The 15,712-nt window shown below is 45.9% G+C and overlaps 1 protein-coding gene across 1 annotated transcript in view; it reads right to left on the bottom strand.

The window, feature by feature from the left end:
• Positions 1-4,941: 4,941 nt before the first annotated feature.
• The window catches only part of LOC116688228 (copine-9), a 206,748-nt gene continuing 195,977 nt past the window's right edge, over positions 4,942-15,712 (bottom strand). The window contains exons 18-21 of the mRNA XM_032514085.1: positions 13,269-13,326; positions 9,902-9,975; positions 9,401-9,570; positions 4,942-4,951 (exon numbers count right to left, since the gene is read on the bottom strand). Of these exons, the coding sequence (XP_032369976.1) occupies positions 4,942-4,951; positions 9,401-9,570; positions 9,902-9,975; positions 13,269-13,326 (312 nt within the window). The remainder of the gene's footprint in view (positions 4,952-9,400; positions 9,571-9,901; positions 9,976-13,268; positions 13,327-15,712) is intronic.

Below are 15,712 nucleotides of genomic sequence, written 5' to 3' on the forward strand. Positions count from 1 at the left end.
ATGTGTCCTAGACTGTGACCAGCTGACTGACCGGACTGAAAGTTTATCCAAACTCCTGTCACACGATGTGACAGCTACGCGCAGTGTGTTCCAGCAGAAAGAAGCTGACACACACACACACACACATTTTTGAATAATGTTGTGACCGTCTCTCCCTCAGATATCTCTCCGTTGCTGTCCCAAGTGCCGAATCACCTGTGGGCAGCGCATAAGTATGACGTGGGGCTCATAAAAATTGTCAGCCTGTCGTCATCACTCCTCGCTCAGATTTCAGGCCCAAAAAACCTCAGTACCCACTGAAACAAGAAGCAATTAACGGAATCAGGCCGGTTTTTTAACTCTCTTTTGAAAGCAGGTGTTATTGTTCCGTGTCCTGATTCACCCGTTCGCACGCCTATTTCCCTGTCAAGAAAATTCGTGATAAGGGAAAACCGGTCGACTGGCGTTTTGTTCAGGACCTTAAAGCAGTAAATGCAGCGGTCCATGCACGTGCTCCCAATGTGCCAAACCGTACACTAAATTCAAGGAATTCCAGGGGGGCACAATATTTTTCTGTTGTTCATTTGTCTAACGCTTTTTTTCAGTTGTCCAGTGAACAAAGACAGCCTTTCTGGGTTGCCTTCTTATGTGATGGTAAGGCCTACACATTCACACGTTTAGGATAAGGATTTTTTATTGACAGCCCAACTGTCTACAACAAAGCACTGAGAGAGAGCCTTGAAAGATTAACTATTTCACTATTGCACTGTTGTGCCACCTGGCAGCAGAAGGGCACAGAGCTAGTTTAGCCAAACTGCAATTTGTGAAAAAAGAAGTGCATTTTTTTTTGGGTCATGACATTTCAGCGTCAGGGAAAACATTGTCCTCATCTCGAATTGAGAAATAGTTTTTCTCCCAAAACTTGAAACAAAGAAACTAATTATGTCATTTCTAGGGATGTGTTCCTATTGTTGTGTTTTTTCATCCCAAATTATGCTCAGTTCAGCCTTCAGCTGACATAATACATGGTAACAACTTGTCTTCAGATGACCAAGGGGGACTAGGCGTTTGTAAATCTTAAAAAAGCTTTTCAAAGCCCTCCAACCTTAGGTTTGCCAAACCCTAAACTTCCATTCACTCAGACAGTGGGTGAACATTTGGGCTGCATGACGTTTGTTCTCTTGCAGCCTCACGGTGACAGGCTCAGGCCTGTGGCCTATTTTAGCTCCATTAACATTGTTAGTGCCACATGTAGTTTCTCTGATCCTATTGGAGCAACGACCTTCACATTTATCTGCAGCACGATATCTATGGTATCACACATGTCTGCTTGATGTGCCTAATGTCACTGTTAAACATTTTACAGTGCTTAACCCTGCTTCTCTTATGCCTGTGCCAGGAAAGGGAAAGCCGCATGACTGTTTGGCTGAGTTGCAACACACCTGTGCTCCGCGCCCAGATCTGACTGACACACCGGTGCCAAACTCAGATCTGGTTTTGTATGTGGATGGGTCAGCCTCACGCTGCCCTGACACCGGACAGGGACAGGCGGCTGGACTCATTGCTCTAACTGAAGCATGTAAAACTGGCTGAAGGTTCGTCTGTTACAACCTACACAGACTCCAGGTACGCCTTTTGGGGTTGTACATGATTTTGGGGCATTGTGGAAACACTGAAACTTCCTAAAGTCTTATGGTAAGCCCATTTTGCATCACCAATTGATCATTGATCTTATTTCCATTTTAGCTAGGCTAATACAAATGTTCTGCACACACACAGTGCAGCTGACTGATTTTTCACTTGCAGAATCAGTAGCTGCAGAATACAGTGGAAAAGGCCAGAGTGCACCTTTAAAGAGGATGTCTGGCCGGGGCCGGATCCAACACCTTGCCTTCCACACCATTTGTTCACGCATTTTGCAAAGTTGACACATGGGCCCATGGGACCATGTGTCAAAGGGGCGAGTGCTAGTATTGTTAAAGAAAACATGGTACACAAAGGCCTTCACATCATTTGCAGAAAAGGAAAATTTTGTAAAGCAGGCAATTGAACATATCATGATGAAATTTGTAGATCTCACACCGTCACAGGTGAAAAAGTTTTGTTTGATGATGGTTGGTCAAAATGGGTGGAGGTGTTTCCCGCTTCAAAACAAACTGCTTCAGTGTTAGCAAAAGCTCTAAATAACAGAAATTATTATATTATATATTAATAATATCAAGTCGGTTATCAAGTGATAACGGCACGTTAAGAACAAAACTATGTACATGTGAATAAGGGTAAGAACGCGCAGTAACCTCAGTCCTTTTGAAATTCTCTTCGGCAGACCACCCAGTGTGGGGGTTAGAAGCTTCTAGAGCACCCCTTCCCTCATCAGCTCTGTGCGAGCATGATATGTTAGAGTAGTGTGTACAACTGTCTTCTGCTCTCTCTGCCATAAGAATCCAGGTGTCTGCTGCCCTGCCCCACCCAGCTGAAGGGCCGCTCCACACGCTGCAGCCAGGAGATTTCGTGGTCGTAACAAAACTACAGGAGGATGAACTGGCAATCCAAACGCTGGCAAGGTCCCTTCCAGGTTCTTCTGGTCACCCACAGCAGTGAAGGTTGCTGAGAGGGCTCCGTGGATCCACGCACCACACTGCAAGAGGGTTCCAGGACCAGGGGACAAGCCAGTCCCGCCAGACGCCCGGAAGTCCGTGGCCTGACAGACTAAGTTCTGTGCCACCAACGCTGCAACACAACTCACCAGAAACGAGGCAGTGGTAAAGACTGACTCCGACGGTGTGTCATGTGCTGGTGGACGAACCTCTGACACCAGAAGAAATCCATGGCACCAGAAGCAAGACCGCCTGATCTACAGCCTGGTACTGCATCGACCAGCCACCCACACACACACAGCACACCCTGAAGGGCGCAGCACTCGCTGTGACGATGGAAGAACACAGGAAGAGACAGACATGGTGTATGACACAGATGTATTCTTGTTCTCTGTTTTCTGTCTGTGTTTGTGGGGGGGCACCATTTTTGTTGTTAGACAGATATGATAGAGATAAATCTGACATCATTTATTCTAACACCACTTCTTCTCCCATTAAATGTTACTACAGATGCACGGTACACACGCACACTCAGTTTTCAGTCATCAAATAAAGGGGTAAAAAGAGTAGAGCGCTCTTCACCTTTCTCTAGACCGTATTGGAAACCGGGGTACGAGAAATATAAACAAAACAACAACCTTAAGACAACAGACTTCATGGTAGTAGCTAATGCATCAACTACCTTTCTGTTGCAACCATGCGATTACTTTCAGTCCAAAAATGACAAAATCAACTCAAATGATTAACATTGTGCAAAATAAATGAGTTCTTTCTTCTGACAAAGACAATGCATTCATAATCCAACATATGACTAGGTTCAATCAGCAATTTACACGCGATGTAGGGATGATTAATGTTGATTAATGATTAATTGTTTCCCCACTCACAGAAACGGGCTTCACCCATAAAACCACTCGTGCTAAACCTAATTAACTATTTGTACATTGACTGCATTTTACTTTAAGAGCTTAATGTAAAATGATGAGTTACAGTAGCAAATTTGTTTCAGGAATTCTTCCGTGGTAGGGTTTAGTTAATAACGCACATGATATTGATAAGATACATGAAAGTTTGGAAAATCTGACCGCCGTCATGTTTGCGGGGTTCAGCGATTTTCCTAAAGCCTTGTGAGCTATGCGTAACATGTTACTTTAGCACCAGATGGGTCTAGATTTACTGTTAGCAGCTCAGGGGGGGGCCACTGCCATGTATTAGGTGATCAATGCTGCGCATTAATCCCAGACATTGAAGGTAACCTCACTGACACCGTCCATCAGCTAAACCACCTCGCCACTAGTCTTAGGGCTCAAGATGTCCCTCACACTTATTCAGGGGGCGATTGGGGCGCTTGGATATTTGGGGAGGGGTGGAAGGCTTGGATGGGGAATATTGTGATTCCAGTAATCTCTGTGATCTGTTTCTGTTTTGAAGTATTTGTTGTATTATCCCATTAATATGAATGATTATTTTCTTTGTTTTCTCTTAAAAAGGTTCAGTATCAAGCCTTACAACTCAAAGATGATGGTCCTGAATTGTTCCATTTGCCCTCTTACCATGAGGACGGTTGCAACTCGGACTCAGCTTCCAAATTTGAGTAGTTCCTGATTCATAAATTCCATTTTACTTCTCATCTTTCTTTTAGACTAAGATGTAGTGGTAGCTTAAACTAAGAGGTTTAAATTCATCACAAAAACATTTTTTTTGTCTTTTCAGTAATTTTCAATTGTGTTGTGATTAGTATGTAATCAAAAGGGGGGAATGTAATGGCAAAATTACATTTAACCAATGATTTTCATATTAATTATTCATAATAATATCTTCAATGCCTCTCAGAGTATTTGGTTCCTGTATCTGTCCTCAGTGTGATCTCTTTGTAGGAGACAACTGGATATGTTATGACTTTGCATTTTCCCACCAAGGATAGATGACGTGGAGCCTGACAGAAACAGTTGCCTAGAACGGTGTTTATCATAGCAGGTCCCAGGTCGAGACCAGAGCCTATCCAAGAGACAAGATGTCCTTTTTTAGCTAAGATAGAATGACCGGTCAAGACACTTGGACACACGAGGGACAGATTCAGAAATACGTAAGAGCTCCAACTGTCTGCCTGAGGTCCACTGATTGTTATGTTTGAGATTAAACTGGTTTCCAAACAAGGGTTGGTTTTCCTCTGGGGGCACTGCATATAAAGAAGTGTATTACTGATTGTATTTACCAGAATGTGTAATGTCACCTTGTTACTCTGTTGCATTGTGAACTGCCATTCTCGTCATTTTGTTTGATTGTTCTCTCGAGAAAATAATTAAACTCTTTCACCGAATATCCAAACTTTTAATCCAGTCTACAGCCTGTCTTTATTTTTGTTTCAACAAGGTCTCTTCTTCATTCACAAATTCCTCCCTCGCTGAACAGAAACTTCCACAACAACACACATTCTGAATAAACATATATATACAAAAAAAAAAAAAATGTCTTTATTCAATTTCTAAGCAAAGCTAGAAAACATTGACAAATCTATATCTGACCAACACATATAAGACAAAAAATAGCAGACATATTTAGAGTACCAGAGAGGAACAAAATGTAAGGAAGAGCCTTTGGATGTATCCACCTGTTGTGGGGAACACGCTGGACTGGGAGAAGTAGTGATGAACTAACACTGTACACACTGTAAAGAAAGCTCAACATGCTTCATACAAACATATCCTATACAGTGTGTGGCTTGTGAACACACATGCATGCATGTTTTAAACACTGTGGGATAGAAATCTATCCTACTATTCAGGGCTCTCCCATATTTGGATTAATACATCGGCAGTTCCTTCAAGTATACTGTACATTTTAACAGTAGAAATAGAAAGAACGCTCTGGCACAGTACACCAGTCAACACATGGAGGAATGTTTGAAGTCATTTTCAGATAGCAATTAAGATACATAGTGTAACATCATTGGCAGCATATCAGACAAAAAACGCATGCACAATTACAACATATACATTATAACATGTCCTATTTTGGCATATAAAAAATAGATTCCTCCCTCGCACATACTTGTAGGATTATGACAGAAATAAGGCCACATATCCATTTCCTTTCTTCTACAATATGACTCATGCTTAATAATCCAGATGGATCCTGATGAATCCTTGGATTATTGTCATTATTGGTCCCACGGACCTACCCGACCTTGTTTTGTGAGGCTGTTAGGTTGAACTATGGGCGGTTTTTAGAACATTTTTAGGGGGGCTCAATTTCATCTCAGCCCCCTTAAAAATGATGAAAACAAAAAACTTTAAATTTTGGTGCTTAAAGTTAGAGATGCAAACTTGTCTGTAAGTGACAGAGGACAAACAATTACAGGTTTAAAGGGCTAGTAACAGGTTTCATATCCCTTTTTTGCACCTGTAACCCAGTCAAGGAAAGGGTTAACAGAAACATAGTTTTGGCCAATCATAGGTAAATGTAAATGTGCTGTATTTATATAGCGCTTTTCCAGTCTTAACAACTGCTCAAAGCGCTTTTACATCTACAGGAAACATTCACCATTCACACACATTCACACACTGTGGCCGGGGCTGCCGTACAAGGTGCCACCTGCTCATCAGATAAACATTCACACACATTCACACTCCGATGCGCAGCACCGGGGGCAACTCGGGGTTCAGTGTCTTGCCCAAGGACACTTCGACAATGACTGCAGGGGCGGGGATTGAACCACCAACCTCCCGACTGGCAGGCAACCGCTCTACCACTGAGCCACAGCCGCAGCCGCCGAGGTGGATGAGGTCAGAGATCATTGGCTAGTGAAATTACTTACTAAGCAGGGGGTCAGCACTTTTACATGCACTATATCTGTATCACATTCCCCTTGGGGGCTGAGCCCCCCTAAAGGTTGGATCCTATAATTGCTCCTGGGTTGACCCATTGCTCTTTAGTTCGCTAGGCCTAAAACCAGAGGGGGGGTGTTGGGGACCTGCACAGGGTCTGTTGTAGGAGTGGATGTGAGGAGAACACACACTTTAGCATGAATTCATTCTGCATTCAAGCACAAAACCAAGGCTTAACAAATAAAATCACAAAAAATTGATAATGTGTGAAAAGAGTCAGCATTCATTGCAAATCAGTCTGTTTGTACAGGAGCTGATGAGATACACAGCAAAAGTGAAGCCATTTCTAAAGTAGTCCGTGTGAGTGGCTGTGACCCACAGCTCCCTCTACTCCTCTCTCTTTCTGCTCGCACACATTCTCTGCTACATAGCAAGTATTCTGGCCTGTGAAATGAGTCCTGACCAAATAGGAACATGCTCCAGAGAACCAGAGACCCCCCCACATGAGTGGGGGGGCTCACCATACCGTTAAAGTGTGCAGTGGCTGTTCTCCATACCGAGCCAATTTCATGGCCATATATACATATTACATATTTCCAGCTTTCAGGGCTTGAAAGCGCCTTCCTTCGTGTCCACATAAGACTCATTTAGACTCATTTAGACTTGCTGTGTTTCCATGTTTACTGGTGTGGACTGGCTCTCACAGCCAGGAAAGGATTTTATTTCTGCTTCTCTTATTTTCAGATATCCTCTGTGCTACCGCCAAGTCTTTACAATGCCCTGAGAGAAGAAGAAGAAACTAGTAAAAGACATCAGCCTCAGTGCAGTTGAAAATCAATCAGGATGCATTACTCTACTACAACAGCTACTCTTGTCACTGTGAGCAGGAAGTGTGTAACAGGAAGTGCTGGAGATCACCAATCCCACATTGCCCTACGAAGCAGCTCGGTTCATTGGGGTTAGGCATTGACCTGTATTGGTTGAGGTTAGGGTTAGGAGATAGGACCTGGACGCCTGGCCAATAGGAGTGGGTAAATGCTATTGAAGGGCGGGTCTTGGCAGCTCTCTAACCCTAACTGTTGGCAGAAACGGCTGTCGCAGTAAAAGTCCTGCATTGAAAATGGTACTTAAGTAAATAAGGAAAATGTAGTTAAAGTATTAAAAGTAAAGAACTCTCCTCTAATTGTAGAACGTGGAAAGGTGCCAACCAGCTGTGTGTTTCATGACATCATCATCTCAGCTGTGTGTCTCCTGACATCATCATCTCAGCTGGACCTGGAGCCGTTACAGTGGGGCTTGAAAGTTTGGGCACCCGAGGTAAAAATTTGTATTAATGTGCATAAAGAAGCCAAAAAAAGACGGGAAAATCTCCAAAAGAATCAAATGACAGATTAGACATTCATATAATATGTCACAAAAAATTAGATTTTATTTCTATCATTTGCACTTTCAAAATAACAGAGAACAAAAAAATGGCATCTGCAAAAGTTTGGGCCCCCTGCAGAGTTAATACCTTGTACCCCCCCCCACCCCCTTTGGCAAGTATCACAGCTTGGAAACGCTTCTTGCCAAGAGTCTTTCATTCTTGTTTGAGGTATCTTCGCCCATTCTTCCTTCCAAAAGTCTTCCAGTTCTTTGAGATTTCTGTCACGCGCTGCTCCTTTAAGGTCTATCCATAGATTTTACATTATGTTGAGGTCAGGAGATTGTGAAGGCCATGGCAAAACCTTCAGTTTACGCCTCTTGATGTAATCCACTGTGGATTTTGAGGTGTGTTTAGGATCATTATCTATTTGTAGAAGCTATCCTCTCTTTAACTTTTTTTTTATTGAATCCATGTTTCCTTCTACTCATGAAATGGTCCCTGTGCCACTGGCTGCAATACAACCCCAAAGCATGATTGACCCCCCCCATGCTTAACAGCTGGACAGCGGTTCTTTGCATTACTTTTTGAGCCCTTTCTTCTCCAAACGTACCTTTGCTTATTTCGGTCATTAAGTTCTATTTCAACCTCATTGGTCCACATAATTTGTTCCCATAATGCATCAGGCTTGTCTATATGTTCATGATTTTTGTGGTGAGGACGTAGATGAGGTTTTCTCCTGATGAATCTTCCATGAAGACCATGTCTGTATGAGTATCTCTTTATAGTGGAACGGTGTAGCCCAACTCCAGGGTCTCCAGGTCTTTCTGGTGGATCGGGCAGTCAGCTTTTCAACTGGGGGTGCATGCTAGAAACTCTGCAGGGGGCCCAAACTTTTGCAGACGCCATTTTTTTGTTTTCTGTTATTTTTAAAGTGGAAATGATGGAAATAAAATTAACTTTTTGTGACATATTATACAAATGTCTGTCATTTGACATTTTTCCTTCTTTTCTTGGCTTCTTTATGCACATTAATATAAAATTTTACCTGGGGTGCCCAAACTTTTGAGCCCCAGTGTATATTGTAGCTAGGTTACTTTATAATAAAAATCAGATTATGTAAACTACATATGTTTAGTGAACATAAATCATAATGTGTAAAGTAACTAGTAACTAAAGCTGTCAGATGAATGTAGTGGAGTAACTAAAGTACCTAATAACTAAAGTAACTAGTAACTAAAGCTGTCAGATGAATGTAGTGGAGTAACTAAAGTACCTAATAACTAAAGTAACTAGTAACTAAAGTAACTAGTAGCTAAAGTAACTAGTAGCTAAAGCTGTCAGATGAATGGAGTGGAGTAACTAAAGTAACTAGTAACTAAAGTAACTAGTAGCTAAAGCTGTCAGATTAATCTAGTGGAGTAACTAAAGTAACTAGGAACTAAAGTAACTAGTAACTAAAGTAGAATATTTCTCTCTGAAATGTAGTAGAAGTAGAAAGTAGCATGAAAAGGCTCAAGTACCTCAACATTTGCACTTAAGGAAAGTACAAGTACGTGACCATCTGGACTGAAGTAGAGTACTGCACTCAGGCATACATGCTATGTTTCTGGGGGGGTGCAGGAGTGGCAGACATTGTGGCGGAGTGTGAGGTGGCGGTCAGGGGGGGGCGGGGTTGGATCCCATGACTCTTCATGAAGGACAGCAGCTGGTCGGGGATCTCTGCCAGGACGTCCTTTGCCAGGCGGGCCATGCTCAGGACCTGGTTCCCCGAGCGGTCCATGTAGTCCCGGAACGGGACAAACTGGACAAGAACAGGAAGAGTAGCCATGACAACAGAGACATCTGCCTACATCTGCTCATTGGGAAAGGGGTTTGCCTCGTGGCTAGAGGCCACCCCGGGATAGAAGTTATTTCTTTACCTTTTGATCAAAATGAATCATAAAATGTACCGCCATTTATGACAACAACTGAAACACACGTTTGCTTAATGCAAAATTTGGCTTTTTGTCTTACATAAAGAATCGGATCAGATCTGGATTCATCAGAGCTTATGATCTGATAAGATCTGGATTCATCAGAGCTTCTCCGATCTCTAACCGGGGTTACAGGGCTGTGTCAAAGAGAAACTTTACCTGGACGATGTCTCTCTCAGCAAAGCGTCCCCTGGAAGACACTCTGACCTCGTCCCCATCCAGCTCCTCCATTGCTGCGGACAGCAAACACACCAAGGACGGTTAGGTGGCAGCAGCCAACTCTCACCCCCCCTCCCCCTGCCAAAGTGACTTGTGACCATTCCAGCTCTGGAGAAATGAATACGCTAGTCCAGCCTTGTCAATACCCTTAAACAACCAGCACAAAGAGAGAGACCAAAACAAAAAAAGCTGATTTATTAGCAAAAATTTAAATCCTCCTTCCAGATGATGGCATTGTCAAAGTCAAAGTCAGCTTTATTGTCAATTTCTTCACATGTCAAAACATACAAAGAAATCGAAATTGCGTTTCCCTCTATCCCACGGTGACAACAAGACATTTTAACCAATTTGGTCCACAGACAAACATAACATTCAAGTAAACAATATAAAAAGTAAAAATAAGAAGATATATACAATGAGGAAAATAAGAGCAGCAGAATTTGAGTTAAGAAAGTGCAATTATGCAGACAGTTGACAGTCAATGTAATGTGCAAAAGTCAGGCGGTAGCATAGTGGTGCCGGTTATGTAAGAGCAGCAGAAATGTGTTCCCAAGTGTTTTCAGGACAACAAAAAGTGTGCAATGTGTGCAAGTGGAGTAGTGCAAGGCAAGGCAGCCATTTTGGGTCCAAAGTCCAGGATATTTATATAACTGAGGGTAGAGGGGGGAGAGAGTTCAGCCTCCTAACAGCCTGGTGTATGAAGCTGTTTGTGAGTCTGGTGGTGCGGGAGCGCAGGCTTCTGTACCTCTTTCCAGAGGGCAGTTGGTCAAACAAATTGTGAGCGGGGTGACTTGCATCACTCACAATTGTGGTGGCCTTGCGGGTGAGGTGGGATGTGTAAATGTCCTTCAGGGAGGGGGGTGAAGCACCAATGATTCTTCCAGCTGTGTTCACTATGCGCTGCAGGGCTCTCCTGTTGTATTCAGTGCAGCTTCCTCCCCACACAGCAACACAGCTGGAGAGGATGCTCTCAATGGGGTCTCGATAGAACGTGGTCATGATGGCTGGTGGAGCACTTACTCGCCTGAGTTTCCGCAGGAAGTACAGGCGGCGCTGAGCTTTCTTCGCCAGTGATGCAGTGTTGGTGGTCCAGGAGAGGTCTTCACTGATGTGCACCCCCAGAAATTTGGTGCTGCTCACTCTCTCCACCACAGCACCGTCGATGGTCAGTGGCAGGTGTTGGATGTGACCTCTCTTTTGTGTGTGTATGCGTGCGTGCGTGTGTGCGTGCGTGTGTGCATGTGTGTGCGCACTTCAACAGAATATGGTGACAACGGCTTGGTGCTCCCAAACGTGCATCTCACCCACTCAATCAAAAGTGTGTTCTGCCAATGGAGAAAAGAAATAGCACGAACAATAGCAGTATTGTTTCTTACTTCTGATTGGGTGGGAAGCAAACTTCTTCCAATGCAGCTCTTTAATAAAGAACAGCGAGGGGGAATGGTTTTCTCCTGAGTATGGGGACTATGACCAGAGGGAACACCAGTGCACAGCCAGCTGCTGCCAGTCCTCAGGGACTAACGGAGTTCAGTCCCCCTGTAGCATATCTGTCCCTGCGGCTCTCACAGTGGAGGAAGAAACAACCTGTTCTGTAGAACAACCTCATTAGTGCCTATATAGGCCACAGGAAGAAAGGGAAGGTAACGCTTCTGACTGGAAGAAAACCTTCTAGTCTATTTATAGTTTCTTATCAACAAAGCAAATCGGAAGAGCAAGTGACAAACAACGTGTGGCATTCCCAGAAGTGAAAAAAGTCTTCACTTTAGCATATTTGAATTTGAAGGGAACAGGGAAGGCACAGGATGCTGAACGGAGACTGGGTGAGACTCCTCACTACACACAGAAAGGCCGGATGGGAGCAGTACGGGAAAAGAGGAGAAGAAGAGCATCCTTGTATAAGAGGGGGAGTGGTCAAACAGTGGACAGAGATAGCAGGACAGGGTGGACAGAGACATGAGAGCAGAGAAGACATGGAATAGAAATACATTCAGGCAGAAGGTGTTAAAACATAATATTGATGGCGGAAAACCCCTTGGCATATGTGTGTGTGTGTGTGGGGGGGGGGGGGGGGGGGAGGGGGCTTGGGGGAGGGGGACCCACAGATTCCCTCCTGCTTAGAAATGTCGGCCCATATTGAGAGGAGAGCATCTTGCAGTTGATGGAGATTTGTAGGATGCACATCCAAGGCACGAAGCTCCTGTTCCACCACATCCCAAAGATGCTCTATTGGGTTGAGATCTGGTGACTGGGGGGGCCATTTTAGTCTAGTGAACTCATTGTCATGTTCAAGAAACCAATTTGAAATGATTCAAGATTTGTGACATGGTGCATTATCCTGCTGGGAGTAGCCATCAGAGGACGGGTACATGGGGCCATAAAGGGACGGACATGGTCAGAAAACAGGCTCAGGTAGGCCGGGGCATTTAAACCATGCCCAAACCATTCTGACTCCACCCTCTGAAGGTCTCAACAGAAACCAAGGCTCATCAGACCAGGCAACATTTTTCCAGTCTTCAACTGTCCAATTTTGGTGAGCTCTTGCAAATTGTAGCCTCTTTTTCCTATTTGTGGTGGAGATGAGGGGTACCCGGGGGGGTCTTCTGCTGTTGTAGCCCCCCCCCCCCCCTCAAGGTTGTGCGTGTTATGGCTTCACAAACACTTTGCTACACTTCGGTTGTAACGAGTGGTTATTTCAGTCAAAGTTGCTCTTCTATCAGCTTGAATCAGTCGGCCCATTCTCCTCTGACCTCTAGCATCAACAAGGCATTTCCCCCCCCCCAAGACTGCTTCATTCTGGATGTTTTTCCCTTTTCACACCATTCTTTGTAAACCCTAAAAATGGTTGTGGGTGTAAATCCCAGTAACTGAGCAGATTGTGAAATACTCAGACCGGCCCGTCTGGAACCAACAACCACGCCACGCTCCAAAGGTCTTAAATCCCCTTTCTTTCCCATTCTGACATTCAGTTTGGAGTTCAGGGGATGGTCTGGACCAGGTCAGGGGATGGTCTGGACCAGGTCAGGAAATGGTCTTGAACAGGACCACACCCCTAAATGCATTGAAGGAACTGCCATGTGATTGGTTGATTAGATATTTGCATTAATGAGAAATTGAACAGGTGTTCCTAATAATCCTTTAGGTGAGTGTATACGCGCGCGCGCGCGCACACACACACACACACACACACACACACACACACACACACACACACACACACACACACACACACACACACACACACACACACACACACACACACACACACACACACACACACACACACACACACACACACACACACACTTACCATCAAACTCAGCAGGGCCCACTCCCACTATGATGACAGACATGGGCAGGGAGGCTGCCTGTGGAGAAAAAACAAAGTGTACAGGTCCTGATTGAATGTGGACTGTATACCTGAGTATGCTCGGCTGGAATGAGAATAAAATGCTTTTAGAGTCAGTTCTTTTACTGTCCAACCGGACTGCACTGGTCAGCTTGCACACTGGCTGTTCCCCTTCGAGGGGAACTCGAACTGCGTTGGTTACGACACTATGGGAACGCCTTTAGGCATGACAGGGCTGAATGCGAATGAAAACTACTCCAATCCTATTGGTCCTAGTGAGAACGGTAGCATGTGACGGCATAACCGTAGGGGCATATAAGCACGCCGGCACATAGCTCATTAGCTTTTTTCTATTCAGCAGGCACGTTGGTTGATGTTTGTTTTGAAAAGCTCCTGTATCCTACTCACCTGGAATAATGTCCGAGCGCTTGTACCGGTTCCGGAGATGTGTGTCTCCCTGCCCGCGTTTCATCACGGTAGGTGATTCTCACGAACTGTGTGTTGCTTGTTGGGGCCTGTCGCACGCCACGGCAGCTCTCAAGGTTCAGAAATCGGCTTCTTCTGTTCGAGGATGCAGGCTGGAGAGGCGGCCGTGCTCTGGCTCTGAGGAGCTGGATGTGCTTGCCGCCGTGGAAGAGGGTGAGGACTTCCGGGTGTCGGGCCGACGTCATCAGAAGGGCGCCGCGCCGGACTATGATGAGCTGTTGGAGGTGGTGACTCGGGCTGTGGCAAAACTCGGACTGGATTGGCCACAGGCTGTTAGGGAGCTTAACTCTGGTGTCAGGCTGGATGATCGCTTCCTGCGGAGCCACTCCGTGCCCCGGCGCCAGTCCTTGCCGTTTTTTCCTGATTTGCACGGTGAGTTGTGTAAATCATGGGATAAACCTTACTCTGCCGGCTTTCTACTCCCCAGCTGCTGTGTGTACGGCCGTGTGATCGTTTCGACGGACGCTTCCCTCACCGGGTGGGGCGCGGTAATGGACGACCGCTCTGCGAGGGGTGTTTGGCAGGAGCATCACTCGTCATGGCACATCAATTGCCTCGAGATGCTGGCCGTGTTCCGGGTTCTGAGGAGCTTCTTGCCTGCACTCCTGGGTCACCACGTGCTGGTCAGGTCCGACAATACAGCAGTGGTGGCCTATCTGAATAACCAGGGGGGTCTGCGCTCGCGCCCTCTCTGCAGACTGGCGCATCGGATCCTCCTGTGGTCCCAGCGGAGACTGCTCTCTCTCAGAGCGATGTTTATCCCTGGGCTTCAGAATCAGGGCGCGGATCTGCTGTTGAGACAGGGGCTGAGGCCTGGGGAATGGCGGCTCCACCCCGAGTTGGTGGAGTCCTTGTGCGGAAGGTTCGGACCTAAAGACGTGGACTTGTTTGCGTCTCGGGAGACTACGCACTGTCCTCTGTGGTTCTCCCTGACGCCGCCGGCCCCGCTAGGGCTGGACGCCATGGTGCGGGAGTGGCCGAGGCTGCGTCTGTACGCTTTTCCCCCAGTCGCTCTGCTCCCGGGGATCCTGGAGAGGGTCCGTTGGGAGGGCATCCGCCTGCTTCTGGTAGCGCCGTTCTGGCCGACCCAAGTGTGGTTCTCGGACCTGATAGCGCTCCCTGACGGTCCGCCATGGCAGGTCCCTCTGAGGTGGGACCTGTTGTCCCAGGAGGAAGGCCGGGTTCTTCACCCTTGCCCCGCCCTGTGGCGGCTGTGGGTCTGGCCCTTGAGGGGGCCCAGTACCTAGAGGAGGGCCTGGCGGCGGGAGCAATAGAGACTCTCCTTAGCTCCAGGGCCCCGTCTACACAGAGGATGTATGGCCTGAAGTGGAACGTCTTCTCTGCCTGGTGCGGTGGACGCATGCTGGACCCAGTTACCTGCCCGGTGGTTCAGGTGCTGGAGTTTCTAACGGACTGCTTCTCTGCGGGCCTTTCCCCATCCACCCTTAAGGTTTACGTGGCAGCCATTTCGGCTTTCCACGCCCCTTCGAGGGATGGGTCTCTGGGGAGGCTTCCCCTGGTCGTTCGGTTCCTCCGTGGGTCCCAGAGGATGCAACCTGTGGCTCGCCCTAGGATTCCCACCTGGGATTTGGCGGTGGTTCTCGAAGCTTTGGCTGGGTTCAAGGTAACTTTATTATCCCCAAGGGGCAATTTGAATTACAGCCAGCAGTAACAATATTTTATCAAACCACAACAATAAACACAACCACAGTACAGCATAATTTAAATTGAATTTACATAGTATTATTAACAATGGTAATAACCGCCGGGATGAATGACCTTTTTAGTCTGTTTGTTCTAAATCGTGACAGACTATATCTGCGCCCGGATGGCCGCAGCCTGAATTGATAGATAGAAGTAATAGAATTCAATTTAAAATCCTGGTTCTTACTTTTAGAGCCCTGCATGGTCAAGTTCCT

Source organism: Etheostoma spectabile, chromosome 4 (assembly GCF_008692095.1).
Source record: "Etheostoma spectabile isolate EspeVRDwgs_2016 chromosome 4, UIUC_Espe_1.0, whole genome shotgun sequence".
NCBI classification, from domain to species: Eukaryota; Metazoa; Chordata; class Actinopteri; order Perciformes; family Percidae; genus Etheostoma; species Etheostoma spectabile.